The sequence below is a fragment of the Gymnodraco acuticeps genome, unplaced genomic scaffold (assembly GCF_902827175.1).
Source record: "Gymnodraco acuticeps unplaced genomic scaffold, fGymAcu1.1, whole genome shotgun sequence".
Taxonomy (NCBI): Eukaryota; Metazoa; Chordata; class Actinopteri; order Perciformes; family Bathydraconidae; genus Gymnodraco; species Gymnodraco acuticeps.
This window is the reverse complement of record NW_022989748.1, coordinates 1,395,218-1,413,119: the sequence shown is the minus strand read 5'-3', so window position 1 is coordinate 1,413,119 and position 17,902 is coordinate 1,395,218. Positions and strand designations below refer to the sequence as shown.

At 39.9% G+C, this 17,902-nt stretch overlaps 1 protein-coding gene across 3 annotated transcripts in view; it reads left to right on the top strand.

The window, feature by feature from the left end:
* Positions 1 to 17,902, top strand: part of LOC117552299 (serine/threonine-protein phosphatase 2B catalytic subunit alpha isoform) — a 77,338-nt gene that overhangs the window by 31,940 nt on the left and 27,496 nt on the right. For all 3 annotated transcript variants that reach the window (XM_034225750.1, XM_034225689.1, XM_034225806.1), the window contains exons 2-5: positions 4,470 to 4,670; positions 14,524 to 14,648; positions 15,168 to 15,279; positions 15,659 to 15,804. In XM_034225750.1, coding sequence (XP_034081641.1) covers positions 4,470 to 4,670; positions 14,524 to 14,648; positions 15,168 to 15,279; positions 15,659 to 15,804 — 584 coding nt within the window. The remainder of the gene's footprint in view (positions 1 to 4,469; positions 4,671 to 14,523; positions 14,649 to 15,167; positions 15,280 to 15,658; positions 15,805 to 17,902) is intronic.

Here is a 17,902-nt window from a genome sequence, read left to right as displayed (position 1 = left end):
TGACTGCGCACCTCCCGCTGTCTCATTCCTCCGAGGGAACGCATTAGCTCTGAACTACACCAACCTGAACATTTCAAGCTGGCCTCTTCCCCACTGCTTCTCAGCGGCTTCAGACGCACTGCGCCCCGTGCTGCAGATTTCTCAGGAATCACACCTGAAAGTCTGATAAACTCTGAGATAAAAAAAATTTCATGAGTGTTGCTGCATGAACAAAGGGGGCTGCTGGGGCTGATGATCTACAGCTCTAAAGACTCGGTGCTAATCCACTGAAGAAGGAAATCATTAAAGATTGCTTTAAACCCTGTTGACCAACATAACATTGTACCGTTTATTAGATCAAGTTTATTTAACACGCCCTGCAGACATTCAGAGGTTTAGCGGTCTAGTAGTCTCTAAACCTAATGGCTGATGGATGGCTTTAATTTGTATCTTGGTCATTAGAATGCTAATCTGAGACAAATTACTCGGGGAAAGTAAAATCAGACTGCAGATTTGTTTTTTTCCCTCCTCTCTGACCCTCTCTCACTCTCAGTTATTTTCTCTCTCATTCAACAGTCAGCTGCAGTGCAATTTCCCAGTTACATAACAAGGGAATGGAGAAATGGTAAAATTAATGAAGGCAAAAGCGAGCGACTAATGGAGACCATTTTTGAGTCATACTCGGGTAGCCTGAGGTCGGTTAATGCTCCCAGAGCTATAAAGCTCTGCATGAAAGGATTATTCTCAACAATCAACAATTCCTGTGTGGAAGAGGGTTGAAATTCTGCCATTTTGTTTTATGTTTTGGCAGTAGCTCATATTTGAACAGTTAATATGCAATGCGAACGAAAGATGTGGCCCATTTTTAACGCAATATTTGACATCCCCATACATTTTCTTGTTTAATTAACTGAACACAACAACAGTTTGATGATTTTCTTCTCCAATTGAGTCTTTTATCCACACAGCTCTTTTCTCAGCTCAGGATTTTAATTTTTGTCATGAGGTAACGCCTTTTTCTTCAGAGCGTGGAGCCTACCATTACAATGTGTCATGTAATGTTTTGGCAGAGGTGGGTGTTGCTCCTTTTAATAAGAGGGCTGTTAGAAATTCCACAGGGGAAAGTTCACAGTGTTTCCATTGTCATGACCGAAGGAAATGGAGGGATGATGTGTTGAAAGGATGCCAGTGCTTGAACAACCACAGCTTTCACATGGGTTATTTCTTTTAAAGAATAATGTTATTCTTTAGTGTTCGAAATGTTAGGATGTGTTTTGTCCCTTCAGTGGGAGCAGATGTGGTCAACATCTACTGTACAGCCACTATTGCTGCACTGTTCATATCTGTAGAATTGGGATAAACACATTTTAAAGGCTGACATTGTGCAGCATCAGCACCTGTAGAGGTTCTTATTGAGAACAGCCGTGGAGATATTCTGATAACATTTTAGTGACAGTTGTAATTTTTTATTGAAATAACATCTAAACAGAAAAGGTCACTCCATATATTGCAGGTTCAGAAGAGTTGAATCGCTGAATTGTCCCTGTTGGCTCCCTTCAAGTCAAAATGGCCAGCAAAGATAACGACAACAAAGATGTATTCATCTCGTATCATCTAGCTCTAGTGGATCATAACATGTCTGGTATGCCATTTGAGCTGCGGTTCATAATAAGACCAAACTTTTCTATGGATGTTTTTGAGCCACGACAAAGGCCAAAAGATTTTAGGAGACCTTAGGTTTTAATTTAGCCTCCCTAATTGCTTGAGTTTTGCTACTAAAGGACGAGGAGTCAGCAGTTAATGTTGGTATAAAACGGTCAATTTAATCGATTTATTCAAAAAAATGGGAATCTACACAACTATGAGAACCAAAACAGCCACACATTGGCACAGAAAACGTTTGGCTTATGGGTTCAAATGGTGGGCAAGATTAGCTGGAGACACAGACAGACAGACAGACAGACCACATTATCTCCCAACAAGCTTACGCCTGTTGGAGATAACAGTTACAGCCATTCGATATGGGCTTTCCCCATGTTGTTATCAGCTTGCTCTCCACTCAGACACAACATGTTTTTTGCACAATCAAAAATTACTTGCTTTTGTTTCAAGAAGTTCAGATTCAGGAAGAGCCCGGCCGTGGTACACTGCCTTTGGAGATTACCTGTCATTGCACTAAAGCTTAATTGGTCAACAATATGGGGCTAAAGGAAATTCTGTAAGCACCGTACCCTCTGCCCTTATCTGACGTTTAAGATAAAGATTAAGATTCAACTTTATTGATTCCCGGCGGGAACATTTTGTTTTTGCTACACTGTCAGACATAAACACAGATAAGTACTGTATAAGCTTTATAGTCAACAATGCGGTGGGAATGGTGTACCCCAGACTTTTATATCATGTGATTAAAGAATGCTACTCATATCAGTGTTTGTCTGCGTATATATATAGTAGAATCTATATTACATATTCACGTAATACAGGAGAAAATGCGACAGTACATTACTTTTAACATACACCCTTTAAATTCAACGGGTACTTCCTTGACCCATGCTACATTTTTCAACTAAGTTTCATTAAAATCTGGCTTTAAATTTATCTGTACTCTTGACAGACGGATAAACAAACCCAGTCACCTCGGCAGAGCTAATAAAAATGCCTTTAATCATCCAGTGAATATGAATGACGTTGCATATTCTTGACCTAGCTTGTCTTTCTCTTCTGGAAAATGCCCCTGAACAGCTCACAGGATGTTCACACTGTAAGAGTCCAGCGTCTCAGGGGCCAGAGCTCTGATGCTCCGGCCTAGAGTTGCACAGCAGGTGCTCATGGGAGGCCGAACCGGGGCTGTGGGTAATTCTATCTCTCTATTTCTGAATGCCCCAGATAACTACCGGAGACATTCGGCTCATATTGTTTTTAAAAGTTAGTTTTAAGCACATCAAATATTTATTTGGTTTGAAAACATTTGTGTTAGGAGCCTATTATGATCATTTTGGTCTTGAATATAAGAAAAATACTTTACTAGCATCATAATGTTGAATTTTCTGATATCAGACACTGGAATCCAATTTAATTGGTTGGCTTTTTAAAATGTTAATCAAGTAGATTAAGCATTATATTTGAGAAAATGTAATATGTTGCGAGTTATCATCTGTCTTTCTCTCGTTCCTTTGTGATTAGGACTGCTGAGTAATGCTGGACATATTCAGGGTACACATCTGCAAATCCCGTAAATCTGCAATTCACCATACACCTGTTAGAAAGCTTTAAATACTGCACTTATCGTCCCAAATATCGTCTGTCACTTAGCACAGGTCTGATTACCTCTGATGTCACCTTTGGGACGGATGGATGTTAACACAAACACTCACACACACACAGCTACCGACTCAGCAGCATTTGCACCGGCTTAGTGCATTAGTCACACTCGTATAGTATGTGCAAAGTCTGCAAGTGGACGTTAATGAAGTGTATGTCTTATTTTGTTAGCTGCCAAATGAAAAGGCCTCACCATGTGGTCTTCGAGCATTTCATTTTTTTCTTCCTATGCTGTCAGCAAGTCATATGCTCATTGGGGGGTTGTAAAAAAGGAAATATTAACAGACAAGGCTTTTGTTCAAGCAAAAAGTACATTAAATAATGGTTTCAATTAAAAAATGTTTTACCTGCTCGATGTCAGCTGCTGAAATGCCAGTGACATGAAGTGCACTTAAATGAATAACATTGTGGGGTTTCTATTCTTTTGTTACCAAGCTTCCATTAAAGTCCGTCTAAAGGCTCATCGGGCTGTTTGCAAAGCCAATGTGCACCGTCCATTGTTTGTGATTGAATTGGAGAGTTCACTGCTTTAAATTACAATGCATGCAAACAGGATTCAGGCTTCATCTGTTTTGTCCAAAATTGCGGTTGCACATTGAATATCTGTGAAAAGCTTTTGGTTTTGAAAGCCTCTTATTAAAGTGACGGTAACACTGATCTGTTGGGGATTCGGTTAGTCTAATTTCCACGGTGCCTTCAAGACTCTACAAAGTAAACATGTTTTCACGCTTTTAAATAATTGTGACTGACAAATGTGTAAATGCATGAGGAAGACGTCTCTCTTCTAATATTCACACACATGAAACTAGTTTAAATATAGCAATGGTTTCATATTAAACACTCGGCTCATATGAAAAGCCTTTTGTAGAAAAATCTTTTTTGCTTTTGAATACTGCCAAGCATGCTAGAAACGGTCTATCAATATTAAATATGGTCTCACAGATCATAGCAACAATCCTGTAAATTGTCTCAGAGGGGGGGCTGGCAGCAGGGGAGTGGACAGTTATTCCCCCCCTACCTGCTAATCAGACAGCTTAAATGCCTTTTGCTCATTGATGTGGAGTTAACTGTGTATCCTCCTAAGCATGTTGTGAATGAAAGTATTTATAAGCCAGTACATATGTGTTGAAAGCAGCCTTAATCACCCTTATTTTTTTTAACCCTTGCAGCTGTCCCGTTCCCCCCCAGTCACCGGCTGACGGCTAAAGAGGTGTTTGACAGCGATGGGAAGCCCAAAGTGGACGTGCTGAAAGCGCACCTAACCAAGGAGGGTCGCGTGGAGGAGGCGGTGGCCCTGAGGCTCATAGGGGAGGGGGCCACCATCCTGCGCGCAGAGAAGAATCTGCTGGACATCGAGGCCCCTGTGACAGGTCAGTACATTAAGTTATTTTAATTTATCACCAGAGAACAGCACTTTTTCAGGTTCAATTTAATATTTTCTTTAATGTGTAGTACATTATAATATACAATTACCCTTTATTAAACCAACGAGACTTTTTACATGCTCCGTATATTCAATTCAGCAATGTTATACATCCTTCTATCTAAACCTTCCTCATCTCTTATCATTCATCATTGACATTTTTATTTTCCCTTGTTCTGAATTGGTTTCTTGGCTTTCTTCAATGAAAGAAATATTCAAAATTGTTCTCTAAAAATTATGTTTTTCTACAGGCAATTGGGCCTACTGTTTTTTTTAAATATATTTGACTGTATTTTTTAGTAAAAGACAGTTAGTTGTCATTATTGTTCACTATAATAATCCAGGTTCGTATGGTAGATTGCTATCAATCATTATTTTATTTCTGTTTCCACCTCAACACTTTGTACCTATATACTGTTTTTGCTCCAAGGTCTTTTTTTATTCAAAAAGTAAAACATTTGGGACCGTTTAACAGATCTGAAGATTAAATGAACACAATTGATTAGCGATGATGATCTACTTTTAGTGTTTGCATTCATACATGGTAGAAGAAGCAAATGAGAAAGCCCAAATAGGAATCATGATGAAATTGCATTATATAATATCCTAAAATAACTCTTTTAATGCTAACTTGCAGAGACGTGTGTATGTGTTTGATTTGAAACACACCCTCTGGGTTTCTTTTACAGAGGACTGCACGGTTACATCATATAAACTTCCTTTTCTTATTTAAGTGAGTCATTGTGCCTGGAGGTTACACGTGGAGCATGTTGTGGCTAGACACAATTGTTATTTTTGGAAACACACAGCTTAAGTTGATCCAATTAGCCAAAACCAACTAGCTTGAGTGACTCGCTCAGTTGGCTGCTTCATGCATTAAAAAACAGTTTGACAGGCTATTAAATACTTAGCTTTGATGCTAACCCTGGGAAAAGGTAATATGACTACATTCATTTTTTTATTTTCCCTATTAACTATTACAAAATGAACCTTTGCTGTCGTGTGTTTGTGGCTACTTTATTCCTCACAATATTTATTTATTTTTCATTTGGATTTTTTACAGTTGAGCATCTTCTTCATGTGGTCCTCGCTGAAGGAGCATACTGTCAGTAATAGCAGGCTCGTTCATGCATATGCACAGATCCAGTGCATCTATTGTTGTCTTTCTTCCTGGTCAAGTGGCCGGTTCCTTCATTAGACTTTCTGATGAGGCTTCTTTGATGTCGTCACAATCGGAAGCACAGACCTACTCAAAGGATCTATGGCAACCCATCGTTTCCTAGTACGAGATCATTCTCCAAATCCAGTCTGGAGAGGCCTCTGCTCACATCTGGCAGACCTCGTGCATACTTAAATTCATAAATGCACGACCCTTTTCAGACAAAAGTCTTGGTCTTTTTACTGAGGCCATTATGATAATAGAATATGTTGTCTGGTTGTTGAAGAGGGTGAAGCCTATCAAAAGACAACTTCACGTTTGCAGGTGCATATGCAAGTAACTAAGAACAATGCTATTATGCTTAACCAGATTTCCAAATATTTTTCAGTGATTCAAGCGCATCACAAAGTACCACAAATCCGTGGGTTGAAAGGAAATTCGGCACTCGTAGCTGCACGTCAGTGTGTATTCAAGGAAATTAATTACTAACTCAAAATGAATGGTATTGATCTTTCAGTTTAAAGTAAACACCACTTAATAAGTTCATTTGCATGGCTATTTATACAAATTAAACACATAAGCTCTGATCTGTTTTAGAGCCTGCCTATGCTGGAGCAAACCCTGTGTTTATTATATAAGATACACATACAGTTTTAATATATCAGTTTGTATTTTGTTAAACTAGGGAGTTAATCGGACGGGTAAATATATCACGTTTTCCTGCCTTAAGCCTAAACGGAATGGTTTCTTGTGTAAACATGCTCCAACGCTGACCTTCCGCTGTGGTAAGATTTCGTTTTTTCAAATTCTGAGATGCTCCGTTACTTGATTTCATATTTCAGAACAGCTCAAACGATGCTTTCATGCATTAAACCTCCATCCTTTGTTGTGTTACATAGAAACAGTGTTCTGTGGAGCTGTGTGTTTGTTTGTGTGTGTGTGCACTGAAGCGCTTCTTTCCCTCCCACTCAACACCCCTGACTCAACCCCTCTCCCACTCAGTGTCCTCTTCAGCGAGGATTTCTCTGCTGCGCGTGCACGTGATCCTGCTGTGTTTCCCTCTCGTGCACGCGGACACCACTCTCTATAAACATTTCTTTGTCTCTCTCCGTTCTCTTCCCTCCATGTTTTACCTCTGCGTCATGCTCGGGGTCTGCTTCTTTCTCTCCCCACGTTAGCACACCTGCTATTCCGACATGACACATGCTCAGCGAATTAGTAAGTCAATATTTATCATAGATGCAAAGCACCATGTCATGTCGGCTGTCTCTCTCCCTCTCTCCGCTTCTCACATTCACATAGTCACTTCCTGGTTTGGCCAGATGGCAGGTGGGGGTTTTTTCGCGGAGGGAGGGGGTGTGTGTGTGTGTGTGTGACGAAGCTGGGCTTAGGCCACTGAGTACAAGCTGCTACCATGGCCTTCACACACCCATCTATAAAGCTCCTACAGCCACATCGCCAGGCAACAGCGAGCTTTTACTCCGTTCATCACCTGTTAGCAGTGCGGCCGCTCGACCCTGTTTGTCTCTAACAAACAGAAAAAAGTGCTTTTTTTCACGAGATATTGAGGTGCCCTGTAGAATCAGAAATGCTTTCAACCTTAGCTGTTTACTTTCATCATATTAGATATTAGGAAATGTTAAGACCTTGATATGGAAAGTCTTGTGTGCACTTTAAAAAGGTTGATAAGACCTTGATAACAATGGCAATTGTATCACTACATTGGACCTTTCAAATAGGTCGTTATGCAACAGCCTTTCAATGAGAAATATGTTGGATTTTACTGCTAGGTGGATAAAACTTATTGCAGATATAGCGTTGTCAGTAAAATGTCTCTTGGAGAATGTACCATAGTAAAAGTATTTTCACAACTGTTGAACAACGATCAATATCTACTTCATAGATCCAATATCGGTTGGGCTAATGTATATATTTCAACCATGTTTTGTTTTTTTCCCCTCCTCATGCCTCTAATAATAACAAAGAAATCCAGAGCTCATAGACATACACTACACAAGCTATTACAACGGGGTGCTTCACTGTAAAGGTTTAGGAAGTCAGTGGTTTACGCCAACACAGTCAAAGTTGGTTGAGCTCTTACTCTCAATCGGTCATTGTCACTTATTGTTGCTGCTGTAGGGCCGATGGCAGCTTGTTAAACATCAAATCCAGTTTTGATGTTCATAACAGATTGCAAGCCCCACCTCTGCCTTTGCAGGATGTATGCTCTCGAAAGAGTGCCATAATAAAACCCGGGGTATTGTTATCACGCGGTCTCAATCAAAACATGATCTGGCACCGTCTGCATCGCCGTGGATTTCTCTCGCTCAATGAGCCGGCCTTTGGAGTGGCCTGTGTAGGTTCTGAAGCCAGGTTGTGTAATGCCCACCGCCCACTCACTAGCTGCTGCCCGCTGATATGCTGCTACTCAGGGCGATCACTTTAGCGCACAGGCAGGAGATGGCCAGAACGAATTGTTTCTCACTCCAGATAATGTACTCCCACCCGCTCTTCTTATGTGGGCTCTGCTCTCGTTTTTGTATGTTGTGTGACAAGAGGGAGGGAGGAAAAGCGTGTCTGTAGGAGTACTGGAGCACAGCGATGGATGATTGTGTGTTTACTGTGATAGAGCAGAGCGAAAGGAGTGTGGCGTAGTAGCATTTCAGTTTTTCATCAACCAGCATTGTGCACGCACAGATAATGCGACTACATTCCCTGTAACTGTTACATCTGGTGTTCTCGGTCCGTGATTAAACCCCTCGGTGTCACCCCGCTGTTTTATTCACCAGCAAGTGACAGCTTTCCAAAAGGTCAGCTGGAGGAGCGAGCACTCCTCCTCCGTCCAGCGTGTGCTTCAGGTACTCCCTCCTGCAGACAAAACATTCAAATATTGGTCATTTTCCTGCACTAAACCCTCACAGTAATAGAGTGGTGCAGTGACGCGTCCTAAACCCCGGAAGTAAGCTGCGCATGGGTTCCCTCGACAAAAAAGCAATGGGACTTCTCCATAGGATTTTGGAAAATAGCTCGAGATAAGGTCTGTGGAAAACAAATCTGTTAAATGCACGTTTTGGTCAGCCGGATAATATCCACATGTCTACCCTACTTTTATAATTTTATAATCATAAATCTAATCGCAAAATGCTAACGTTATGCTATAAACAATCTACAGCAGGGTCGCTGCTTCAACGTCACGCCAACTTAAGATCGATATTCAAAAATACAGATTCAAAATTGTACAAGTTGAAGTGTTTGTTTTAACAGTTGGCAAGAGCGCAGGTACTTGCTTTCAAGCAGAACAGGGCAGACAAACTTAGCGGGAGTGTTTACGTGTTCGGTGTAATGGCGTGCAACGGCCTCGACAACTTCTGTAGTCCTATTCAGCCACTTGTTAACAACCATCGTTTTTCAGACACGTAAACTCTTCAAAAATCACCAGTGGGGTCCCTGCTCTTGTATTTAATGTTGTAGAACAAAACGTGAACCGTCGCTTAAATGTGTGTCAACCACAGACCTTATTTCGAGCTATTTTCCAAAATCCTATGGAGAAATCCCGCTGACTCTGAGACGAGGGAACCGGTAGTGGTAAAATGCTAACTCACTTCCGGGTTTTAGGATGCGTCACTGCACCGCTGTATTGCTCTCTTGGTGGTCATCCCTTCAGAGAGTATCGGAGCACAGTACAATGTGAGGGGTGTTAAGGACAATTACCTCCCAGAGAAAGATGCCTGTTGCTTCCATCTGTGTGTTTATTGTTGCCATAGGTGATGCTCGTAGAGGTCTTTTATCAGGTCAGCAGCAGCTTAGATGTGTTTTTTCCCTCAGTGCTTTGACACCAATTACTTCAAATGGAACACACAAGGTTGCATCAAAGGGTGAAGTGTTGACAAGAGGTGGTACATATCGTGCTGTTAAACAAATACGACTTCTTAAAGGCTAACGAGAACAACACTGTTAAATAACCACCAACACTACTATCCATCAGTATTTGACAGGAGCAGGTGGAGTTTGCTTTCTTTCTGTTGCATAGCATCTGCCATTGTTGAAGGGATTTGATGAATTGTCTCCATAGCGATAACCAGTCTTCACATCCCACACCAGATGTGCGTTGTTGTTTTTTTACACATTTTTTGTTTAATACCAAGGGTATTACATATCCCTACAGTATATCTCTGAATTTAGGAGGCAATGTGTAATAATGTTACTGGTACTTTGAAATAAACATTGTCAGTTTATTTTTGAATTGTGTTGAAGAGCATAACGAACACTGGCTGCTAGTTGGAGAATAAGAATGGAGGAGATAAGAATTTGGCAACTTTTGTATTTATTATAAATTGATGTTGCAATAAAAGGTGATAAAGTGATAAAAATAGAATCTTGACTGAGTTATACATTAACCCAAAACATGAAGCCTTAATGGTGGCTAGGAAAGTCAGGATATTACAACAAATATCCCCATTTTATTTGTATTTATAAAGCAAAAAGCTCTCTTGCTTTAATTGCAGTTTGTTTTTATACTCATACCTTTTAGTTTTAATAAGCTTTAAAGGTCGATGCGGGTTTTAATTTCCTTCAGAGTGTCAGACAAAGACATGGTTCAGCCCAATTAAAGCCTCATTTCAAAGTTGCATTGGCTTTTACTTCAACCTTTATAAACCAGGTATTTGAAGCATAGAGTAAATGAACCCTAGCAAATTATTTGTATGTGTATAGTACACACAGTTAATGAGCTACATTATCAAAACACCAGCTACAATTTAAGTTATCTTTATTTAAACATTGTTTGATATGGCCATATCTGTTCCAATAAACCAATTTTTAAGAAATCTTACAACCAATCTAAAATAAACCGTTTGTACTGCAGTAGTATTGGCCAGATTGCAAAAGGACATTTTTCGAATTGGACATAAAAAACTCTCTTTTTGAAGTTGGTCCCGACTGTGGATTTAAAAGTTACACAGTGTGGGTTTAATAAAAGACAAATGGTAAAGTGGAGGTTTACGATGCAATCAAGGAGAGCTGATTCTCAGCGCTGCCTCGCGAGGCTCGTAACTCGAGATAATTGCTCTCAACGTTGTCCTCCAGCTCCCACTAATTGGGTATCTCTCTGAAAGACTTTTTCACAGGCTCCTATTGTAGTTATTCCTCCTAGATACAGTTCACAAAGCAACACAAAGCTTCGGGAAAATAGCTCCCTGTCCTTTTTTAAATTAGATTTCAATCTATTTGCCATGTTTTTAATTACGTAATTAGCCGTTTGCTTGAAGAATAGATGAGTTCACATCAAACGTGGATGCTTATCATCGCTGCCTCTGTCGTGACGTTGGTTTGATGTCGCTGATTGGTGTTGTTTATTACAGCTGTCAGGCGAAGAAGGTGACTTTTTAAACTTGTTTACCAAACTGGAACCGCTGGAAGTCGCTTATTGAGTTAGTTTTAATTGCTGTTTTGATCACACTGACTGCATAGATTTAGTTCTTCAAATGTCTTGCCAGATGTTGCTACAATACCAGTGGATAGTGTCAGGGAATAATTCTGTATACATGTTTACCTTTTGCCCTCTGACGCAGATGCCCAACCTTGAGCAGCCGCTATCTCCCATAAGGAGGGGCTGCCCAAGCATGTTGATGTTGTTGCCAGTTTATGACCGGGCAACTCTCCGTCAGAGATAGTTATTGTTGTGGGACAACTGGAACACATCCTTCTCGGGGTGTAGATGACCCCGAGCCATAAGCGACAACAACTGTGATTCAGTGTCCCTCGGCTGTTTAGTCTATCTATTGAAGAATGTTGATTATTACACTCTGAACTAGTTAAAACCTGGAGCTACAGGAGGGGTCTTCAGAATTGATTGTGGCATCTCTACCGTGTGGTCAGACCGTGGCCCGTGACATGTCTTGTGAATTCTCCGGCTGAAGCTCCAAATAAACCGTCAGTGTTTGCCATCAAAGCTCCAGCTCTCCTCGTGTCTCTTTGAGTCCTGTCTCCCTTGCTTCAGAAGTCCCACAGATAGGACATGGCGAACTGTATTATCGACGACATAAGCATTTCATCACGGAAAAACAATTGAGGCTTGAAACCGTCCTTTAACAAAGCATTAAAAGCATGGCAATATTAGGTGGGAAAAGAACATGGAGAGCACAAGAATACACTTTTCCAAAAGGTTCAACTCACTAGTTCTTCACTGCGTAATAATTATGTTTCTTTTCATTTTAATATGTCATTTGTATTCATGTGTGAAATAACATCGGGTCAAGTTTCTGTAAGATTGAACTTGAAGAATTAACCAACCTCTGCTCCCTTTTCCTGGAAGAAATACCTGTGTATATAATACCCGTTTGTTTGTTTATTGATTTTAAGCAGCATAGAAATACAGCAGAACAAACAATCACAGAAAAACATTTGCTGTGAGTTCGGTCAGCATTTATGATTTTAGTTGCAAGCAATACCGGCGATTTTGAATGTGTGCCTGTGTACTGACACTGAAACAAAGACACCTTCTGCAAAGATCATTACAGCTGCCACATATTTATGGTGATAGAACTGGATCTTCTTTTCAGCTTGCAGCTTATACACCAGCTGTTTTAGTTAAATATTGTTTGGGTTGAGCTTTCAGGCACTGCCTCGCATTTCCCAAACAAAAGCTCATGCTGAATGACGGCGCACCATATGTCACAGGTCCATAATAAACATACAGCGAGGACATGAGCCTGAATACGTGCAGCCATCACACAGCAAGGTGTGCATGCATCTCCCAATTCAGAAATGACTGGTACCTGTTTCAATTTGAACAGTGAAATAAAGATTACCTTTTTCCGTTAAAGCGCTGCACGTTTTGGAAAGGAAATACTAATTGTGATGATTTTGACAGATATCAAAATAAACGTTTTTTTTAACCTTAATTTACAAATTAATTAAAAAAAAAAATCTTGGTATTATTTCAAAAGGATCTGTACCAAACAATGATGTTTTATTAAGTATGTAGAATACTGTTTTTATGCTATACTCTGCAGCTCCTTTAACCAATATTGCACTTACTATTTGAATTCTGCACTTGTCCATATTACGTTTTGAATAACATTTCAATTATTTGTACAGCCCTAATCAGTCACCACATGAATTAGTAAATTTCATCCATCCATCCATCCATCCATCCATCCATCTTCTCTCGCTTATCCGTGGTCGGGTCGCGGGGGTAGCAGTTCCAGCAGAGAGCCCCAAACTTTCCTTTCCCTGGCCACATCAACCAGCTCTGACTGGGGGATCCCAAGGCGCTCCCAGGCCAGCGAAGAGATATAATCCCTCCACCTGGTCCTAGGTCTACCCCTTGGTCTCTTCCCAGCTGGATGAGTAAATTTCATTATACAGTAATGCTAATTTGAAATTATATATCTTTACAATTCTGCATTTATAATCCCATTTCAATTATTACATAATGGATCCAACAATGAGGAGATTTGTCTCTCATAAATAAAAGCTTCAGGTGTATCCGACCTCTTGAACCAACCAGGCCTTTAAATCAGGCGACCTCCGTGCACCCTGTCAGTCTGTGGAGGCTAAGCAGCAAATCTCTGCTCCCCTCGTGCCCCCCAGAGAGCACCGGAGCACAGGGTCACATCGTCCAGGTAGAGTGATTTGCGCTTCCCGATTTCTTACGTGGACGGGTTTATCCCCGAACACTCCCCCGGCGCTCTTTAACAGCTGCTGCTGCAGCGCTGTTAGTATCTGCACAGGAGGGACATGACACCAGCAATATCGTGGATTTAACTTCCTGGGGAGTAACAGACAGTCAGTGCTGTTAGACAAAACGTGTTCTCAGCAATTATCTGTTTATTGCTGTGACAAGCAGATTTGTAATCACGGTTAACCAGTGAGAGACGGAAAGCTTTCCAGTTTCTTTCCAGGATGTTGTGGAAAAGCGAGGTATGAAAATGCACACTTGAGCCAGTTCTTGTTCTTTTCATTTTGAAGTAAAGAGGGTGGACTAAAATATCTTTCTGAAGAGATTTAAGGCAAGAAATGGCCATGCAGGAACAAAATCTGGATTCATACTTGCATATTATATCATGTGGTTTTTCACTGACCAAACATCACACCACACTAAAAGCCTAACAAGCATAACTACCTGGGACTGTTATTTGCAATAATGTTCCCATCTTTCTTTGAGTAGAATAGATTCAGACTAAATGCCCCATTTCAGTGAACATTGAGTAAAGAAATGCTTCTGTTTTTTGGCCTTTCTTGTCCAAACCAGTATTGTTTTTCATGTTGTATTGTATTCAGGTCTGTTCTTTGCATAATGTCCTGCAGTAAGCGTGGGCTGTGGAGCCGTCAGGGAACAGTGATCCATCTAAAACGCTGCCTTTTTCAGTCTCAAATGAGCAGTTTATATAAATAATATTCACATTGTTTAAAGAAATAACCTGATTACAATGAAATCAACTACCAGATATCGTGAATAGTCTTTTCAGCATACTTCACATATGAACAATTGTTTCTATGTTGCAGAATTCCAGGTTTACTGGGATGTCATGCATTTTTATCTTTTAACATCTGACAGGAAAATATGGAAATAGCCTCTCTCAGCTTTCATGTGTTTTAAAAATAATTATCCTGATGTGCTTTCTGTTTCCTATCCCAGTGTGCGGAGACATCCATGGGCAGTTCTTTGACCTGATGAAGCTGTTTGAAGTGGGAGGATCACCAGCATCCACGCGCTACCTTTTCCTGGGGGACTACGTTGACAGAGGGTATTTCAGTATTGAAGTGAGTATCTGTTTCTGTCCTCACGGGGGCCTAATCAACTGTGACACACTGTGTTTATTAATAGCTTACTCTGAGCAGAGATCAAATCAGGCTGCACATATTGCAAGTGGTAAGGGGCTTTTGTAATAACTTCAAATGGATCTGCATGGATAGCAAATGTCACGGTGTATCCGAGGGTTGTATACTGTAGACAGGGATTTTTAATATAAAGAATAATACGTATATTTAATCTGTGACTGCAGGTTGGAATTTACTTAGATATGCATTTGCAGCCGTCTCATCGCCTGAAACTATACTTTTATTAATAAAATATATTGTAATGGGGTGTGCCTGTCCTCTGATGATTCCTCTGAAGCATTGTCATCTCTTGCAGAAAGCCACAAAATGTCCCGCATGAATGTTTCATTATAAGCAGAATGTCTTGTACTCTGTGAAATTGACTTGACTTTATGCTTCATGTTTCCGATGTTATTCAAGGATGACGAGCTAACCGATCCTCTTTGTGCTTCTCTGTTTCAGTGTGTGCTGTACTTGTGGGCCTTAAAGATCCTTTACCCCAAAACACTGTTTTTGCTGCGTGGGAATCATGAATGTAGACATTTAACAGAGTATTTCACATTTAAGCAGGAATGTAAGTAATGCTTTGGCACTTTCTTACCCTTTTGATCTAAATTGAGTGCAAGTGATTATGCATCCAGTTCGGCCTTCAACCTCAGACGCTCTCTTAATAAAAGCGCCCTCTGGCCTGCTGCGGGATTCACTCAGAATCCTGCCCTTTTCGATATTTACACATGTCAGAGAAGTATTTCTGTTGGACGCAGATGGAGAAGGGGGAAAAACAACACAAAAGAGCTGTGAAATTGTGCCTTTTTTTTGTAAATGTTCGGGAAGTTTTCTGGCACTTTGGGGAGCCTTTCCGTCCCAGTCTAGCACACTGCCCCGATGTATGAGAACGGCGTTGTTTAACTTGGCATGCTCTCCTCTCCCTGCCCTGTTTCCCCCCATGACAGGTAGAATTAAGTATTCAGAGCGGATATATGACGCATGTATGGACGCCTTCGACTGCCTTCCCCTGGCTGCACTTATGAACCAGCAGTTCCTGTGTGTACACGGAGGGCTGTCTCCAGAAATCACAAATCTTGACGACATCAGGAAAGTATGTGTCTGATTTGAGACCATTTAATCTTTCATTTCATTACACTGCAGGTTTTGTGTGTTATTATAATGAAAGTATCCGTTAAAGGAATACTTTGCCCACAAAATGATAATTTCATTATTAATTTCTCACCCAAAATTACCTTTTAGTTCTAGTATTTCTTTTTTTTTACTAGAGGGCTTTTGGCATACAATAATAAAATATGTTGTTTTGTTTATTTTGATTTATATTCTGGGTAAAACATGTTTGTATTTTAAACAAAGTACATGCATGGGCAAACTAAGAAAAAACAAATTTTTCTTTGTTTGCTTCCACCATGGATAAAGAACCACTAAATGTAGATTAATACATTTTAATTCCCCATGGAGGCATGTGAGAAAATTTCTTCAACAACTCTAGGTAACATGAGGTGATTAACTGATATGTTATACTTTGTGGGTGAAGCACCCCCTTAATGGCTTTTTAAATACTATTGAAACTTCCTGTCCGCCTCATATATTTTCTGTATTCGTTAAAAGTTAATGACGAAAAAAACTGTTAGATTTAGCATGATATGCCATGAAAATAACAATCCTAGTTGCAGTGTACGAAGTGATTCCCCCAGATGTGTCTCACTCTGATTAAAACGGGTTCAAGAGTCCGATCCTGCTCTCTATCTAATTCAATCATTCCAAATGGGTTTTGTGGCTGCAATCAGAGGGCATGCATAATAGAATTTGCTCTATTGAAGTGTCCATCACGGTACCTGTCCAGTAATCCACTAGCTTTTGTTCAAGAAAGAGCTATCCTCATCTGAAAGCAAAGTCATTTACATTATGTTAACAAAAAAAGGCGGTAACACTTTATATTAAGGTACACAAATTAACCATCAACTAGTTGTTAATTAACATGCATATTAGCAGTATTGGCTCTTTATTAGTCATTATAAAACACTTATTAATGCCTTATTCTACATGACCATATTCTACAAGTAATAAGCCATTAGTTGAGAGTTTTTCCGCATTAACCCTCTAATTAGTGCTTATTTGTTGCAAGTAAGGAACTTATTTTACATGAGTTTTGGTCTTAATATGCGCTGCCCAATATGGGCCTAATAAGGCAGTAGTACCACAAGAATAGTAATTCTCCCATAATAACACTTAACAAATATGATCTATACTTATGGAACAAGACATGAAACTATAAGTGTTAATTAAGTCTAAACAACTCAAAATTAGCTATTTATATCTAAGAACATGTTCCCTATTCTAAAGTGAAGTCTTGTTCATAACCAATAAGCTAGTAGTTTGACTCTAATTAGGTATTTCTATCTAAAAATATGTTCCCTATTCTAAAGTGAAGTCTTGTTCATAACCAATAAGCTAGTAGTTTGACTCTAATTAGGTATTTCTATCTAAAAATATGTTCCCTATTCTAAAGTGAAGTCTTGTTCATAACCAATAAGCTAGTAGTTTGACTCTAATTGACCAGAACAGGTTCCCTATTCTAAAGTTGCCTCCTCTTCACACTTTGTAAATACATTATAGCACACAACTACTGAAATTAACCTCAACAGTACATGAACAAAGTAGGCACACGTTGAAATATCTGTTATATTATTGAACCACTGAAGAGAGGTTCAGACACATACATGTACCAAAACATGTCAAGTTTCTCCAAGGCTGAGAACATATATGCAGCCTGTATTTTTTAATAAAAACTGATTTTTAACAGAGTTTATGTATTTGTGATCATACTGTGTGACCTGCTTGTATGTTCTTACACAATATGTGTACTGTTCTCTCTCTGTGTTGTCTCAGTGTGAACATAGATTAAAAAACCAGCCAAACTCTTTTGAGAGCCAGGGAATGAGCAGCCATGCTCCTTTATTGACTTATTTGCAGTCCAGTGACATTCAAACGGAGTGAAACTATAAAAAAAAGAAGTTACAAGGCACTTAATGATCTCATACATGCAAGTGTAACATACACAGATGAACACATTAGGACCGCTTAGTGTAAACAAGGTAAACATAGCTAATGCTAGCTGTACAATAAGCATGTATACAGGCTACTATGGCTAACGCTAGCATGTATGCTAACGCTACCGTGTATGCTAA